This window comes from Tachyglossus aculeatus, chromosome 23, assembly GCF_015852505.1.
Source record: "Tachyglossus aculeatus isolate mTacAcu1 chromosome 23, mTacAcu1.pri, whole genome shotgun sequence".
Taxonomy (NCBI): Eukaryota; Metazoa; Chordata; class Mammalia; order Monotremata; family Tachyglossidae; genus Tachyglossus; species Tachyglossus aculeatus.
Window position 1 is genome coordinate 39,842,215 of NC_052088.1, and position 15,973 is coordinate 39,858,187.

A 15,973-nucleotide genomic window follows, 5' to 3' on the forward strand; every position below is an offset into this window, starting at 1 on the left:
TCAGCTGTGTGACTTTGGGCAAGTCACTTCACTTCTCTGGGCCTCATTTCCCTCATCTGTAAAATGGGGATTAAGACTGTGAGCCCCCCGTGGGACAACCTGATCACCTTGTAACCTCCCCAGCGCTTAGAACGGTGCTTTGCACATAGTAAGTGCTTAATAAATGCCATCATTATCCTGCTTCCCCTACCCACAGCACCTGTATATATGTATATATGCTTGTACGTATTTATTAATCTATTTATTTTACTTGTACATATTTATTCTATTTATTTTATTTTGTTAATATGTTTTGTTTTGTTCTCTGTCCCCCTTTATAGACTTGTGAGCCCACTATTGGGTAGGGACCGTCTCTATATGCTGCCAACTTGTACTTCCCAAGCACTTAGTACAGTGCTCTGCACACAGTAAGCACTCAATAAATACGATTGAATGAATTATTATTATTATTACCTACTGTGTGAACAGCAATGTGTGAACACGAGAGTACAAGAACAATTCTTGCCCTCAGGGAGCGTATACAGTCTAATGGGAGAGATGGACACAACTGACGGCACAAATCTTTCTACTCTAATTCCTATTCATGGATACCGTGTTTCAAAAAACCCCAGACACATTACCTGAAAAACAATCAGTGGCGGGAGTGATCGTTTACTTTTATGCACAGGGCATCTTCTAAACTCAAGCAACTTGATTGATGGATTGATTTCTCAATTATCCAGGATGCATCGCCATCCCTAGCATTCCCTCAAGCTCAATAATACTGACCCTGATATACTGAGTATATTTATTACTCTATTTATTTATTTATTTTACTTGTACATATCTGTTCTATTTATTTTATTTTGTTAGTATGTTTGGTTTTGTTCTCTATCTCCCCCTTTTAGACTGTGAGCCCACTGTTGGGTAGGAACTGTCTCTATATGTTGCCAATTTGTACTTCCCAAGCGCTTAGTACAGTGCTCTGCACATTGTAAGTGCTCAATAAATATGATTGATGATGATGATGATGATGACCCCTACTCCCCCCCAACCAAATTTAAGTCTGTCTCAATAGAGAGCAGGGGCACAGCACTTGTGTGTATATGTACAGATTTATACTGACTTTTATTAATGATGTGTATATGTCTATAATTCTACTCCCCGCCCCCTAACCAAATTTAAGTCTGTCTCAATAGAGAGCAGGGGCACAGCACTTGTGTGTATATGTACAGATTTATACTGACTTTTATTAATGATGTGTATACGTCTATAATTCTACTCCCCCACCAACCAAATTTAAGTCTGTCTCAATAGAGAGCAGGGGCACAGCACTTGTGTGTATATGTACAGATTTATACTGACTTTTATTAATGATGTGTATATGTCTATAATTCTTTTTATTTAAAATAATGCTACTGATGCCAGTTTACTTGTTTTGACGTCTGTCTCCCCCCTTCTAAACAGTGAGCCCGTTGTGGGCAGGGATTGTCTCTATTTGTCGCTGAATTGTACTTCCCAAGAGCCTAGTACAGTGCTCAGCACACAGTATGCTCATCATCATCATCACCATCATCAATCGTATTTATTGAGCGCTTACTATGTGCAGAGCACTGTACTAAGCGCTTGGGTAGTCCAAATTGGCAACATATAGAGACAGTCCCTACCCAACAGTGGGCTCACAGTCTAAAAGGGGGAGACAGAGAACAAAACCAAACATACTAACAAAATAAAATAGAATAGATATGTACAAGTAAAATAAATAAATAGAGTAATAAATATGTACAAACATATATACATATATACAGGTGCTGTGGGGAAGGGAAGGAGGTAAGATGGGGGGAGGGAGAGGGGGATGAGGGGGAGACGAGGGGGAGATGCTCATACGACTGAATGCATGAATGAATGAGGAAATGCACCAAAAATCACCTCTAGGACCTTATATACCTTGAAGAACATTACTTCCACTCTAAAGGCACCTTTGTGCCTGGGCTTTTAAAATGACTTACTGACTTGGGGAAAATTAAATCAGGAGGATTACAGTCCAGATTTGAGTCAAAGCAAAGATAATGGCTACATACCTGTAAAAATTCAGTCGATGACAAAAAAATGTAACCATTGATGATCTTAAAGCAGGTTCTGAGGTTTTCTGAACTGAGTTCTGCAAGAATAAATTAATTTCAGATGCATCAGTCAACGGGCATGGGAACCCAGGCAGCATGGATGGGTACAGCATTTACCCCTGGAAAAGCAGCTGCTCCCTCCAGGAGCACGACCAATGAACTTAGATAATAATAACAACAATAATAATGATGGTATTTCTTAAGAGCTTACTAAATGCAAAGGACTGTTCTAAGCACTGGGGGGGTACAGGGTAATCAGGTTGTCCCACTGGGGGCTCACAGTCTTAATCCCCATTTTACAGATGAGGGAACTGAGGCCCAGAGAAGTTACATGACTTGCCCAAAGTCACACAGCTGACAATTGGCAGAGCCGGGATTTGAACGCATGACCTCTGACTCCAAAGCCCGTGCTTTTTCCACTGATCCACGCTGCTTCTCGTGTACCCCTTAAGCACCTGATACTTGCCCCATGCCCAACCCCACAGCACTTATTTCCAGATCCTTTAACTTGCCCTTATTTGTAATTTTACTATCTCCCCCTCTAGACTGTAAGCTCCTTGTGGGCTACCAAATCTATTTTTGTACTCTCCCAAGCACTTACTACAGTGCTCTGCACACAGCAAATGGTCCATAAATCAATCGAGCAATCGCATTTTCTGAGCGCTTACTGTGATCAATGTACTAAGCACTTGGGAGAGGACAATATAACAGATATTCCCTGCCCACAATTTGCTTACAGTCTACAGGGGGAGGCAGACATTAATGTAAATAAATAAACTACAGTTATGTACTTAAGTGCTGTGGGGCTGAGGAAGGTGGTGATTAAAGGGAGCAGAAGGGAATGGGAAGAAAAGGAAACGAGGGCTTAGCCAGGGAAGGCCTCTTGGAGATGTGCCTCCATAAATCAATCGCATTTATTGAGTGCTTACTGTGAGCACTGTACTAAGCACTTGGGAGAGTACAACATAACAGACATTCCCTGCCTACAATTTGCTTACAGTCTACAGGGGGAGGCAGACATTAATGTAAATAAATAAACTACAGTTATGTACATAAGTGCTGTGGGGCTGAGGAAGGTGGTGAATAAAGGGAGCAGAAGGGAATGGGAAGAAAAGGAAATGAGGGCTTAGTCAGGGAAGGCCTCTTGGAGATGTGCCTCCATAAATCAATCAAGCAATCACATTTATTGGGTGCTTACTGTGAGCACTGTACTAAGCCCTTGAGAGAGTATAACAGACATTCCCTGCCCACAGTTTGCTTACAGTCTACAGGGGGAGGCAGACATTAATGTAAATAAATAAACTACAGTTATGTACTTAAGTGCTGTGGGGCTGAGGAAGGTGGTGAATAAAGGGAGCAGAAGGGAATGGGAAGAAAAGGAAATGAGGGCTTAGTCAGGGAAGGCCTCTTGGGGATATGCCTTCAATAAGGCTTCGAAGGTGAGGAGGATAACTGTCTGTTAGATATGAAGAGGGAGGGCATTCCAGGCCAGAGGCAGGAGGTGGGCGAGAGGTTGGCAACGAGACAGACGAGATTGAGGTACAGTGAGAAGGTTGGCATTAGAGGAATGAAGAATATGGGCTGGGTTGAAGTAGGAGAGGGGAAAGGTGACGTAGGAGGGGGCAAGGTAATTGTGTGTTACGGTAAGAAGTTTCTATTTGATGCCGAGATGGATGGGCAACCACTGGAGGTTCTTGAGGAGTGGGGAAACATGGACTGAACGTCTTTCTAGAAAAATGATCTGAGCAGCAAGGTGAAGTATGGACTGGAGGACTACCTCCTCCATGAGGCCTTCCCAGACTGAGCCCCCTCCTCCTCCTCCCCCCGCCCTACCTCCTTCCCCTCCCCACAGCACCTGTATATATGTTTGTATATATTTATTTTACCTGTACATATTTGCTATTCTGTTTATTTTATTTTGTTAGTATGTTTTGTTTTGTTGTCTGTCTCCCCCTTCTAGACTGTGAGCCTGCTGTACAGTAGGGACCGTCTCTATATGTTGCCGACTTGGGCTTCCCAAGTGCTTAGTACAGTGCTCTGCACACAGTAAGAACTCAATAAATACGACTGAATGAATGAATGAGTGGGGAGAGACAAGAGGCAGGGAGGTCAGCAATAAATCAATCATATTTATTGAGCACTTACTGTGTGCAGAGCACTGTACTAAGCGCTTGGGAAGTACAAGCTGGCAACATATAGAGACAGTCCCTACCCAACAGTGGGCTCACAGTCTAGAAGAACCTCTGAATGATTGATGGCTTGATTGTGGAGCCTGGATCATCTGTAGGCCAGTGAAGACCATGCATGGAGCATATGGGGAAGGGAACTGTGTCCTTCTGAATGCTGGTGGGGTGGAATGGGAGTGTGGTGGCCACCGATCAATCAGCCAACAGCAGTATCAGAGTTTTCCCAAGAGTGGCAGACAGGATGGGGGAAATCTCCCTGCGGCTGTGGGGGGTCCGTGGCCACGGCCTCCATCGGCTCCATAATGCTAGGGCGCGGAGGGGACGGGGGTCCTGGTTTGTACCATGCACTCCATGATCAGCGAGCAGAAGGGTGGGCGCTCAACAGGCCCGATGAGGAGCAGAGGGGAGGGCAGAAAACGAGAAAAGTGCAAGAAGTGAGGAAGCGGAAGATGGTGAAAGGAGGGACAGGTGAGGACAGTGAGCAGCAGTGAGTTGGGAAGGGGAAGAGGGGAGGCAGAAAGGAGGGGCTCTCACCCTCATTGTCCACTAACTCTCCATCCTATAGACCTGGATTACTCCAACTTTGTGCCAGTGCCCCACTGCCCTCTGTGGCATTCTTTGCCCCTTTGAGGGAGACTCTGTGTCTCCTCAACTCCATGTCCCCACACGCCGATGGCTTTCTCTCCCTGCCCTTGGCCCACACAGCATTGGGGGCTGGGGGCAGGAGAAGGGCAGCATGTCAGGCAGCAAGTGAAGAGGGGAAGGAAGTGAGCGGGGCAGGGGACGGGAGGGGCAGCGGCGTTCCCTGGTTTAGAGAAAAATGAGGCCAGCACACGGCTGGGTACTGAGTGTAGCACTGACCATTGCCAGCCAGGGAGGAGCACGGCACTTGTGGGCCCACCGATCTGCCCGGCCCAGGGGTGAAGAATGAGGAGGCCAGGAGACAACATGGAAGAAGGGGTGCCCTCAAGACCCATCGGGATGCACTGTCTGTCAGAGCTGGGAACATACAGTGGCAGAGAACACGGAGCAGCGGACAACATGGAGCAGAGGATGCTCTTTCCCAGCTCAGCAGGGGGTGTTCCTCGTGCCAACGGGTACCGCCCAGGACTCCGCTCCCTCTGTCCGGTACAATAAGCGAAAACCGGATGAGTCAGACCCATTTGGAGATGGGGCGGGGACGGGAACAGCACCTGCGGTTATTGACATGAGAATCCCTAATGAAAATCACAGGGGTTTGCCCTTCTGAGTGATGAAGAGCCGGACCAGTCTCATTTTAGACGGAATTCTTTATTTCGTTTCAGGCTCAAACACATTCAAATGAATATCTACTCAGCTGGAAAGGGGTAATTTCTCCAACAGTGCCAAAAGAATCACTGATGTTCTCAAACACGACTGGTCACACACGGTTCGGTAAGTTTTTCTCAAAGACTCCACTCGGCTTACAGCTGGAGATCACATCCTCGGGAGGGAGACGGAGAGGAAAGATGGGCTACTACTACTAATAATAATAATGATGGCATTTATTAAGCGCCGACTATGTGCAAAGCACTGTTCTCTGTGCTGGGGAGGTTACAAGGTGATCAGGTTGGGGGCTAACAGTCTTCATTTCCATTTTACAGACGAGGGAACTGAGGCCCAGAGAAGCGAAGTGACTTGCCCAAAGTCACACAGCTGACAATTGGCAGAGCCGGGATTTGAACCCATGACCTCTGACTCCAAAGCCCGTGCTCTTTCCACTGAGCCATGCTGCTTCTCTAAACACTTCACGAATTTGCGTGTCATCCTCGCGCAGGGGCCATGCTAATCTCCTCTGCATCGTTCCAATTTTAGTGAATGTGCTGACGGGAAGCTGGGGGAGCAGACCCGGAATCCCTGGCTGCCTCTTTGTTCCTCCGTAAAGGGTATCCCAGGCGGACAGGGCCAGACAATTAGCCTTCAGGTCCTCCTTCGAACCCCAGCAGAAAGGGCCGGGAAGGTGACGTGACGGCCGGCGTAGCGGGCTAATGAGATGAGGAGATGTGAGCAGGGGGAGGAGGAGCCCGGCACTGTGCTCTGCACACAGTAAGCGCTCAATAAATGCGATTGATTGATTGATTGATTGACCCCGCTCCACCAACGCCACTCTTCTGGCTGGCTACCTCGAGTTCGGGCCGGACTCCGGCCCCGGCCCCCTCCGCCCGGCTGCGCCCGTCTCCAGCACCCTCCGTTGGGCAGTGGGAGCCCCAAGACCTGCAGAGTGGGGAGACTCATGCAGGGGGGCAGAGGACCCCACTTTCACACAAAAATAACCAAGCCCCATTACCAGGGAAACGCTACCTGCCCCCGCTGACAAGTGCTGCCGAGCCTCAGGCCTTCCTCAGGCACCCAGCCCATGGGCAAAGCTCAACAGTGAGAAAAATAGTAATAATATTAACGATAATAGTATTTAATAATAATAATGGCATTTATTAAGCACTTACTGTGTGCAAAGCACTGTTCTAAGCGCTGGGGAGGTTACAAAGAGATCAGGTTGTCCCAAGGGGGGTTCACAGTCTTAATCCCCATCTTACAGATGAGGGAACTGAGGCACACAGATTGTCCAAAGTCACACAGCTGACAACTGGTCAGAGCGGGCATTCGAACCCACGACCTCTGACTCCAAAGCCCGGGCTCTTTCCACTGAGCCGCACTATGTACCAGTCACCGTATTTAAGCTGTACTTCTAGACTGTGAGCCCACTGTTGGGTAGGGACCGTCTCTACATGTTGCCAACTTGTACTTCCCAAGCGCTTAGTACAGTGCTGTGCACACAGTAAGCGCTCAATAAATATGATTGATTGATTGATTAAGCACTGGGGCACGGACATGCAAATCAGGTTGGACACAGTCCCTGCTCTACGTGGGGCTCGCAGCTTCGATCCCCATTTTACAGATGAGGTAACTGGGGCCCAGAGAAGGGAATCAATCAATCAATCGTATTTATTGAGCGCTCACTGTGGGCAGAGCACTGAAGTTGGCAACATATAGACGGTCCCTACCCAACAGTGGGCTCACAGTCTAAAAGGGAAGTGACTCATCCACGGCCACACAGCAGACAAGTGAGGGATTTGATTAGAACCCACGACCTTCAGCCTCCCCACTCCATCCACCACGCCACGCCGCTTTCCGTCTCGGGGCGGGCCCTCCACCACGGCCGAGAGCCGTCCCTTCCCGAAGAAACCTTCCGTTTCTGCCGTCGGCTCGCGCTGACGACTCTCTGCCTCGCTGCTTCCTTCGCTGAGCCGAAGAAAGACGCGGAAAGGTCACTGGTGACTGATTGAATCTGACAGCCATATGACACCCAGATAATTGCTTCATAACAGCAATCGGATCGAGCAATGCAAACAGATGCCCGTTCTCTGCCCTCTTTTCTACAGCGGGAGGAGGGGCAGCTGAGGAGGAGTGAGGGGTCTTGAGGCCAATTCCTGCCTTTAAAAGACAATCGCAGGACACCCACGTCAGCTTTTAACCCTGGCTCGGCCACCTGCCTGCCGTTTGACCTTGGGCCAGTCACTTAACTTGTCCGGGCCTCGGCTTCCTCTTCGGCAAAATGGGGACTCAATGCCTGTTTTCCCTTCTGTTTGGACTGTGTCCGACCTGTTTATCTCCTATCTACCCCAGGAGTTAATATAGTGCTTGGCACATAGGAAGGCGCTTAACGAATAACACAAGGACTATTGTTATTATTACTCCGGGTGGGAGGCAGTCAGCGCCTCATCTGAGTTTGAATTCCTGTTTTCTGGCCAATCTGAAAGGGTGAGGAAAGCCTGTTCTACCACAAGAAGTAGCAGTGTGGACTAGTGGAAAGAGTATGGGCTTGGGAGTAAGAGGACATGGGTTCTAATCCCAGGTTCACCACTAACCTGCTGTGTGACCTTGGACCAGTCACTTAATTTCTCTGTGCCTCAGTTACCTCATCTGTAAAACAGGGGTTAAGACCGTGAGCCCATGTGGGACAGGGACTCTGGTCCAACCCAATTTGCTGGTATCTACCCCAGCGCTTAGTGCAGTGCCTGGCACATAGCAAGCGCTTAACGAATCCCGGAATTATTAAGTAGTGTGGCCTAGTGGATAGACCTGGGCCTAGGATTCAGCAGGACCTGGGCTCTAATCCCGGTTCTCCCACTTGTCTGCTGTGACCTTGGGCAAGTCACTTCACTTCTCTGTGCCTCAGTTACCTCATCTGTAAAATGAGGACTAAGACTGCGAGCCTTATGGGGGACAGGGACCGCGCTCGACCTGATTATCAGCGTTTAAAACAGTGCTTTGCACATAGTAAGCGCTTAATAAATGCCATTTTTATTATTATTATCTCATATCTAAGCCAGCACTTAGTACATAGCCTGGCACATAGTAAGCACTTAACAAATACTATTTAAAAAACAACAACAAAAACCCACATCAACAGCAATCCTGGAAGGCACCGTGTTATGGAAACCACTAGGTTAGGGGAATTCGGGGGCTCAGGATTTTCACAATTCCTTTAAAAAACTGGCGCTTTGTCAAGCAGTTAAGGGCAGTGCTTCCTAAAATGGACACTGCTTACGGACTATGCATATTCTTGTTTATATTCATTCTCATTCTCTCTCTCTCTCTCCCTCCCTCCCTTAACTGACTCTACACTTTGGGTATGGGGAAGAAGAGACAGATCACCACGTTTCCCACCCAATCTTGTCCCAAGGGCCACCAGAGTGGAAGAGAAGGACAAAGCTACAGGATGCTGCAGGAGCCTTCCCAAATCAGCCTAGTTTTTGTTGGTGTATGTGTAAGTCGATTGTGGGGGGGGGTGTGGAGGGGCATCTGCAGGAGGGAGGAAACTGCATTTTCCTTCTGGGCTGCTTGACGAATTTTGTAGACAGTTTTCCCCACTACCGGCCTCCCAGAGCTGCAGGTGATGAGAATTAGGTAGGAGCACCTCCATGCATATAACCTTCACTTTACAACTTTGCACCTCTCCCATAGACCAAACCCAAGCTGGACTACAGAAAAGGAAAACAGAGGCAACACTCTTCTCCTTTGGTTCTCAGCGGCCACCTGCCCTGAGCCTACAACGCTGTAAAGAACCACACTAACACCCCAATTCCACGCATCAGAGATTTGGAATAAGTTGGCCGTGCCCTGGTGGAAGGTGGCAGAGTGGAGTCTGCGCTTCTCGATGGACAGGATGGGTGGACGGCGCACAGACCACAGGGCATACAGAATGTACTTAAAACTGGGCTCGAGATCCGGGGTGCCTACTCTTTAGCGGAAGTGTGGGGTGAAAGGGGGTTAGGGGCTTTAGGACTGGGGGTGGGGAAGAAGTAGGCTTCAAAGAATTAAGGTGCCAGAAGGCCATTATTTTGGATCTCTCCAAGCCTGATCAAAAATGCTCCCAGTTCTGGTCAGAGACCAGGGATGGGCAAGGCTGGAAGCCCAGCCCAGAGGGTGGTGTGGCCCCGTGGAGTGGACGCCTCTGCTCTGGGCTCGGGGAGGCCAGGGCTGGTCATGTTCTCCAGAAAAAGGCATTTCTATTCATTCATTTGACATCTATGGACTTGATGATCAACTTAATTACTTCTGCTCACCCTGGGCTTCAAGGCTCTCCATCACCTCGCCCCCTCCTACCTCACCTGCCTTCTCTCCTTCTACTGCCCAGCCCGCACCCTCCGCTCCTCCACCGCTAATCTCCTCACTGTACCTCATTCTCGCCTGTCCCGCCATCGACCCCCGGCCCACGTCCTCCCCCGGGCCTGGAATGCCCTCCCTCTGCCCATCCGCCAAGCTAGCTCTCTTCCTCCCTTCAAGGCCCTGCTGAGAGCTCACCTCCTCCAGGAGGCCTTCCCAGACTGAGCCCCTTCCTTCCTCTCCCCCTCGCCCCCCTCTCCATCCCCCCATCTTACCTCCTTCCCTTCCCCACAGCACCTGTATATATGTATATATGGTTGTACATATTTATTACTCTTTATTTATTTATTTATTTATTTATTTTACTTGTACATTTCTATCCTATTTATTTTATTTTGTTGGTATGTTTGGTTCTGTTCTCTGTCTCCCCCTTTTAGACTGTGAGCCCACTGTTGGGTAGGGACTGTCTCTATGTGTTGCCAATCTGTACTTCCCAAGCGCTTAGTACAGTGCTCTGCAAATAGTAAGCGCTCAATAAATACGATTGATTGATTGATTGATTCTGCTTGACTTTTACCACTTGGGCCTGCTCTTATTCTTGAACCCGTTATGTGTTCAGCAGCTTGTCCTCCCCAATGGCCTTTACAGCCCTCAAGGGCAGGGACTTTGCTCCTCCTGGGCGGTTCTCAAGGGTGAGTACCTGGCTCTGCACTCAGGAGGCTAGCTCCGTAAGTGCTAGAGATGACGGGAGGATCCTATCAGTCCATGTTCCAGAGCCCTTTGTTACACTGTTGTTCTGAATAAGGACTCGGATTAGGCAAAAACCTGCATCCAGTTTCCCATCAGGGGAAAAATGCAGACTTGAATCAGTCCACACTTGGATTCCCTTTCTTTATTCATTCATTCATTCATTCACTCGTATTTATTAAGTGCTTACTGTGCGCAGAGCACTTAGGAAAGCACAATTCAACCATAAACAGTGAAATTCCCTGCCCACCATCTCTAGCTCACAGCCTAGAGGTTCAGCCTAATGTGAGCCCATTCACCTGACTTTTCTAAGTCAGCTCTACTCCCAAAGGTTGAGAGATGACGCTGGGGGTACACGGTGTAACTGTCACGATTATTATATCAGACTCTTCATTCACCTCCCCGCCTCCTGTCTCTCCCCACTCCAGTCCGTACTTCACTCTGCTGCCCGGATCATTTTTCTACAGAAACTTTCAGTCCGTGTTCCTAGCTCCTCAAAAACCTCCAGGGGTTGCCCAGCCACCTCCGCATCAAACAGAAACTCATTTTCCCTGGCTTTAAAGGCTTGATCACCTTGCCCCCACCTACCTTATCTCGCTGCTTTCTTATTCTAATCCGGTCCACACTCTTCACTCCTCTACACATTGTATCTAGATCTCATGAATCTTGCTGCCTTCTTCTCAGCCACATCCTGCCTCTGGCCTGGAATGTTCTCCCTCTTCATATGCCGCAGATGATCACTCCCCCCCCTCAAAAGCACATCTCCTCCAGGAGGCCTTCCCTGGCTAAGCCGTCATTTCCTCTTCTCACACTCCCTTCTGTGCCACTCTCACACTTGGATTTGCACTCTTTATTCACCCCTCCCTCAGCCCCACGGCACTTATGTCCATACCTGTAAATTTTTTTTTATAATAATGTCTGTCTCCACCTGTAGACTGCAAGCTCACTGTGGACAGGGAATATGTCTACCAACTCTGTTATACTGTACTCTCCCAAGTGCTTAGTACAGTACTCTGGCTCGGTGGAAAGAGCCCCGGTTCTGGAGTCAGAGGTCATGGGTTCAAATCCCAACTCCGCCAATTGCCAGCTGTGTGACTTTGGGCAAGTCACTTCACTTCTCTGGGCCTCAGTTACCTCAACTGTCAAATGGGGATTAAGACTGTGAGCCCCCCGTGGGACAACCTGATCACCTTGTAACCTCCACAGCACATAGAACAGTGCTTTTTGCACATAGTAAGTGCTTAATAAATGCCATCATTATTATTATTACTATTACTCCGTACACAATAAGTACTCAATAAATATCATTGATTGATTGTGGGGAGTTTTCCTTCTTGTCTCCTGCAAACCAACAAGGACTTCTGAATGTGACATTCTCACATTACTCCAGACGACTACAATAATTATACGATATATGATTGTCACCTTATCTCGGAGTTGTGGAGGAAATCTCCAAAATCATCTAATCATCATTCCCTGCTTCCTAAAAACCTTGGCCGCACAAGCCCAGGTCAATCAATCAAATCGATCAATGGTATTTATTGAGTGTTTACTGTGTGCAGAGTACTTGATCCCAGATCTCATGACACCTCTCAGGACAAAGAATCCACAAGCCCCAGTGACATTTCGTTCTGGTCCTCCCCACTTTACTGCAAAAAGCTGATGGTGGGTGAGTCTGGCGGAAATTACCTGTGCAACGTTTTCGGATCAGGGGCTGGCTTTGGCCTCTATCCTTTTTCTAAGTTTTCACCCTTACTCCTTTCTCTACTCGAAGCAGAGTGGTCTACTGGAAAGAGCCTGAGCCTAGAAGTCAGAGGACCTGGGATCTAATCCCAGTTTCACCACGTACCAGTTGTGTGACCTTGAGCAAGTCACTTGACTTCCCTTTGCCTTGGTTCTCTCATCTGCCAAATAGAGACTCAATAACTGTGTTCCCTCCTACTTGGATTGTCAGCCCCATGCCCTGATTATCTTGTACTTATTCTGGCACCTAGTACAGTGCTTGGCACATAAGAAGTGCTTAGCAAATACCACAATTATTACTGCTATTACTACACTTCTGGTATTCTGGGTCTGCTCTCCTCCCCCAGTCAACTGTCAGCTCTTCAAGGGCTTCTTTCTACTGAATATGCCCAGTACAGCCCTGCACAGGGCAGGTGCTCAACAAATGCTACTGGTGATGATGTTAAAATATTCCCTCAATAAGTCATCCACGTATTACTTTTGAATAGTGTGAAAATTTAGGGTGCTACTGAAATCGGCGCTTAGAACAGTGCTTGGCACATAGTAAGCCCTTAGCAAATACTTAGATTTCCTCCACAACTCCGAGATAAGATGACAATCATATATCGTATAATTATAGTAGTTGTCTGGAGTACTGTGCGAATGTCACATTCAGAAGTCCCTGTTGGTTTGCAGGAGACAAGGAAGACTCCCCACAATCAATCAATGATATTTATTGAGTACTTATTGTGTACAGAGTAATAATAATAATAATGATGGTATTTGCTAAGTGCTTACTATATGCAAAGCACTGTTTTAAATATTCAAAATATGTCAGCTAAGTGTTATTTTTGAATAGTGTGTGAAAATTTAGGGTGCTACTGAAATTAGTGCTTAGAACAGTGCTTGGCACATAGTAGGCACTTAGCAAATACCATCAGTATTAATATTATATTAAGATACACACTGCTATTTTTTCTAGCCTGTGGCAGATGTTTTCTGGGCCAGATACTTAAAGAGTTGGGTGCCGTTTCCTTTCCGGTTTTGGCACGTCGTGATGCTATTATGGCAATGGTCCAAGAGTTCCAGCAGACGGGGATTTGGACTCAGGATCCAGGACAGAGCCATCTGCCACTACACAACACCAGGCCCGGCCCTGAACCTCAGAGCTTCAAGAGCCCTGAGCAGACACAAACGTCTAAAATTCCCCAAGAAACAGAACCTTACAGAAACCAAATGCACACCCTGTGGATATTGTGACAACCGATGGAGGGCTGTTGAACCTCTTCAAACTTGGATAATGAAATACATTGCACAAAAAGACCGTGGAACAAACTCTAAGTGGGTCGAGCTACTACACAAATGTAGAAAGCACTGCAGAGGAAACGCTTGAATTGTTGAAACACATTGTCTGTCACCTGTAGAAAGAAACAGGCAGAGCTAACGGTTGCGGGGGCCAGCAAGGAGGAAGAGGGTACATGGGGAGAAGGGACTCTCCGAGAAAGAAGCTTTCAGACTTACGGGGTAGTTGCGGGAAGGGACAGCAAGAGGTTGAAATGTGAAGGAGGCCTTCCCAGAACGAGCCCCCTTTTTCCTCTCCTCCTCCCCATCGCCCCACCCCACCCTACAGCACTTGTATATATTTGTACAGATTTATTACTCTATTTATTTTACTTGTACATATTAACCACTCTATTTTATTAATGATGTGCATATAGCTATAATTCTATTTATTCTGACAGTTCTGACACCTGTCTCCACGTTCTGTTTTGTTGTCTGCTTCCCCCTTCTAGACTGTGAGCCCGTTGTTGGGTAGGGGCCGTCTCTATATGTTGCCGACTTGGACTTCCCAAGCGCTTAGTCCAGTGTTCTGCACACAGTAAGCGCTCAATAAATACGACTGAATGAATGAATGAATGCACACACATACCCAGCAGCGGCGACATGTTCTGAAAGATCCGAAGGAGCTCCGGGGTGAGACACGGGCTGTTCTCCAGGGTCACTACCCTGGAATGAAACAGCAGAAGTCTACACTCATTTCCGGCCTTGCACGAGAAACATACCGGCCCCGGGGACGGGTGGAAAAATCTTTTCATCTCCTCCAATCGATGAACAGTAACTCCAACTAGGCAATTGCGCACACTACATTAAATCAGGAGCGTTCGAGCAACACGGCCTTCATATTTTAAACAGTTCAAAGAAGTAAGGAAACCATGACATGTGTCTATTCATTCAGCCTCATTAATCTGACAAGCCCAGAAAAGCTGGTAATTTGGAATTAATCAATAATTAATTTACAATGCCATTTCTCGGAATTTACACAGCTCGAGCTTTTTCCCCGCTACATGAGTGACACATGCGACTCTCCCCATAACATTCCTCTTAGCCTTTTACGGCTTCCCCACAGAGCGCCAAGAGGAGCCCTCAGCTCCCTTAGCCCCAATATTGAGGGAAACCGCCCCCGAAACCGGGCAGGCAGAGACCCTTCCCCAAGACCTCGCATGACATAGGGACCAAGTATCCCAGAGAAATTTTAATCAAATCCTCAAGGCGCGAGAGCAGGAGAAAGGGGAAAGAGAGGAGGAAGCAAGGGGCGGGGAGTGGAAAAAAGGGGAGGGAAAGAAAGAGAGGCAGGAAAAGAGGAGACAATGGTTAAATATCACGAGGGAGAGGGAAAGGGAAAGGGAGAGGGAGAGAGAGATGCTTTAAAAGACTGGAGAAAGTGGGAATGGGAAGATCATCTCACCTGACTAATGACAGGGGGAGAGGGCAGGAAGGAGGGGAGGAGAAGGGGAAAGAAAAAGGCAGGCAGGTGATGTCTACAGTGAAAGTGCCAGCCCCAGTGAGAAGGGCCAGCCAGGTGAAGAAGGTAGCAACAGACCATGGAGAATCCCAGCTCCTCAACTTGCCTCTGCTGTGTGACCCTGGCCAGTCACTCAACGTCTCTGGACCTCGATTTCCTCACTGGTAAAATGGGGTTTCATTACCCGTTCCCCCTCCTACTTGGACTGTGAGCCCCAGATAGGACAGGGACTGTGTCCGACCTATCTTGTATCCACCCCAGCGGCTCGTACAGTACTTGGCACAGAGTAAAATACCACGATGATGGTGATGATGATGAACTGACAGGCTGTTGGCCATTATGAAGCATTTCCATGTTCCAGGTGCAGTCTCACTATGGAATCACGCTTAGTTGCTCGGGTCAGTGGCAGAGGTTTTACAGGAACCAAATACCGTCAGAACTTCCAAACCCAGCAGCCCGTTGGGCGAAAGAGCGTAACATTCATTCGTTCATTCATTCAATCGCATTTATTGAGCATTTACTGTGTGCAGAGCACTGGACTAAGCGCTTGGGAAGTACAAGTTTGCAACATATACAGTCCCTACCCAACAGCGGGCTCACAGTCTAGAAGATCTGCACTCTGGGGCTCCCCGGACACCACGCTAACGTGAGCTCGGGCCCGAATGCTCACCTGTGGCTGCCACCCCACAGAAGCCCAGAAACCATTTTTTCCGATAGCACGGGGCACTGTGCCCACACAGATGAATGGGGGCGAGTGAAAAACTCCTCACCAATGGCTTTAAAGCAGT

The 15,973-nt window shown here is 47.9% G+C and overlaps 1 protein-coding gene and 1 non-coding gene across 2 annotated transcripts in view; both read right to left on the reverse strand.

Moving 5' to 3' along the window:
* Nucleotides 1-15,973, reverse strand: part of IPO11 (importin 11) — a 178,806-nt gene that overhangs the window by 64,872 nt on the left and 97,961 nt on the right. Inside the window, exons 22-23 of the mRNA XM_038765718.1 lie at nucleotides 14,313-14,389; nucleotides 2,061-2,140 (exon numbers count right to left, since the gene is read on the reverse strand). Of these exons, the coding sequence (XP_038621646.1) occupies nucleotides 2,061-2,140; nucleotides 14,313-14,389 (157 nt within the window). The remainder of the gene's footprint in view (nucleotides 1-2,060; nucleotides 2,141-14,312; nucleotides 14,390-15,973) is intronic.
* Nucleotides 6,047-6,152, reverse strand: LOC119944863. Its single transcript, XR_005456008.1, has one exon. It is a non-coding gene; the product is annotated as a U6 spliceosomal RNA (small nuclear RNA).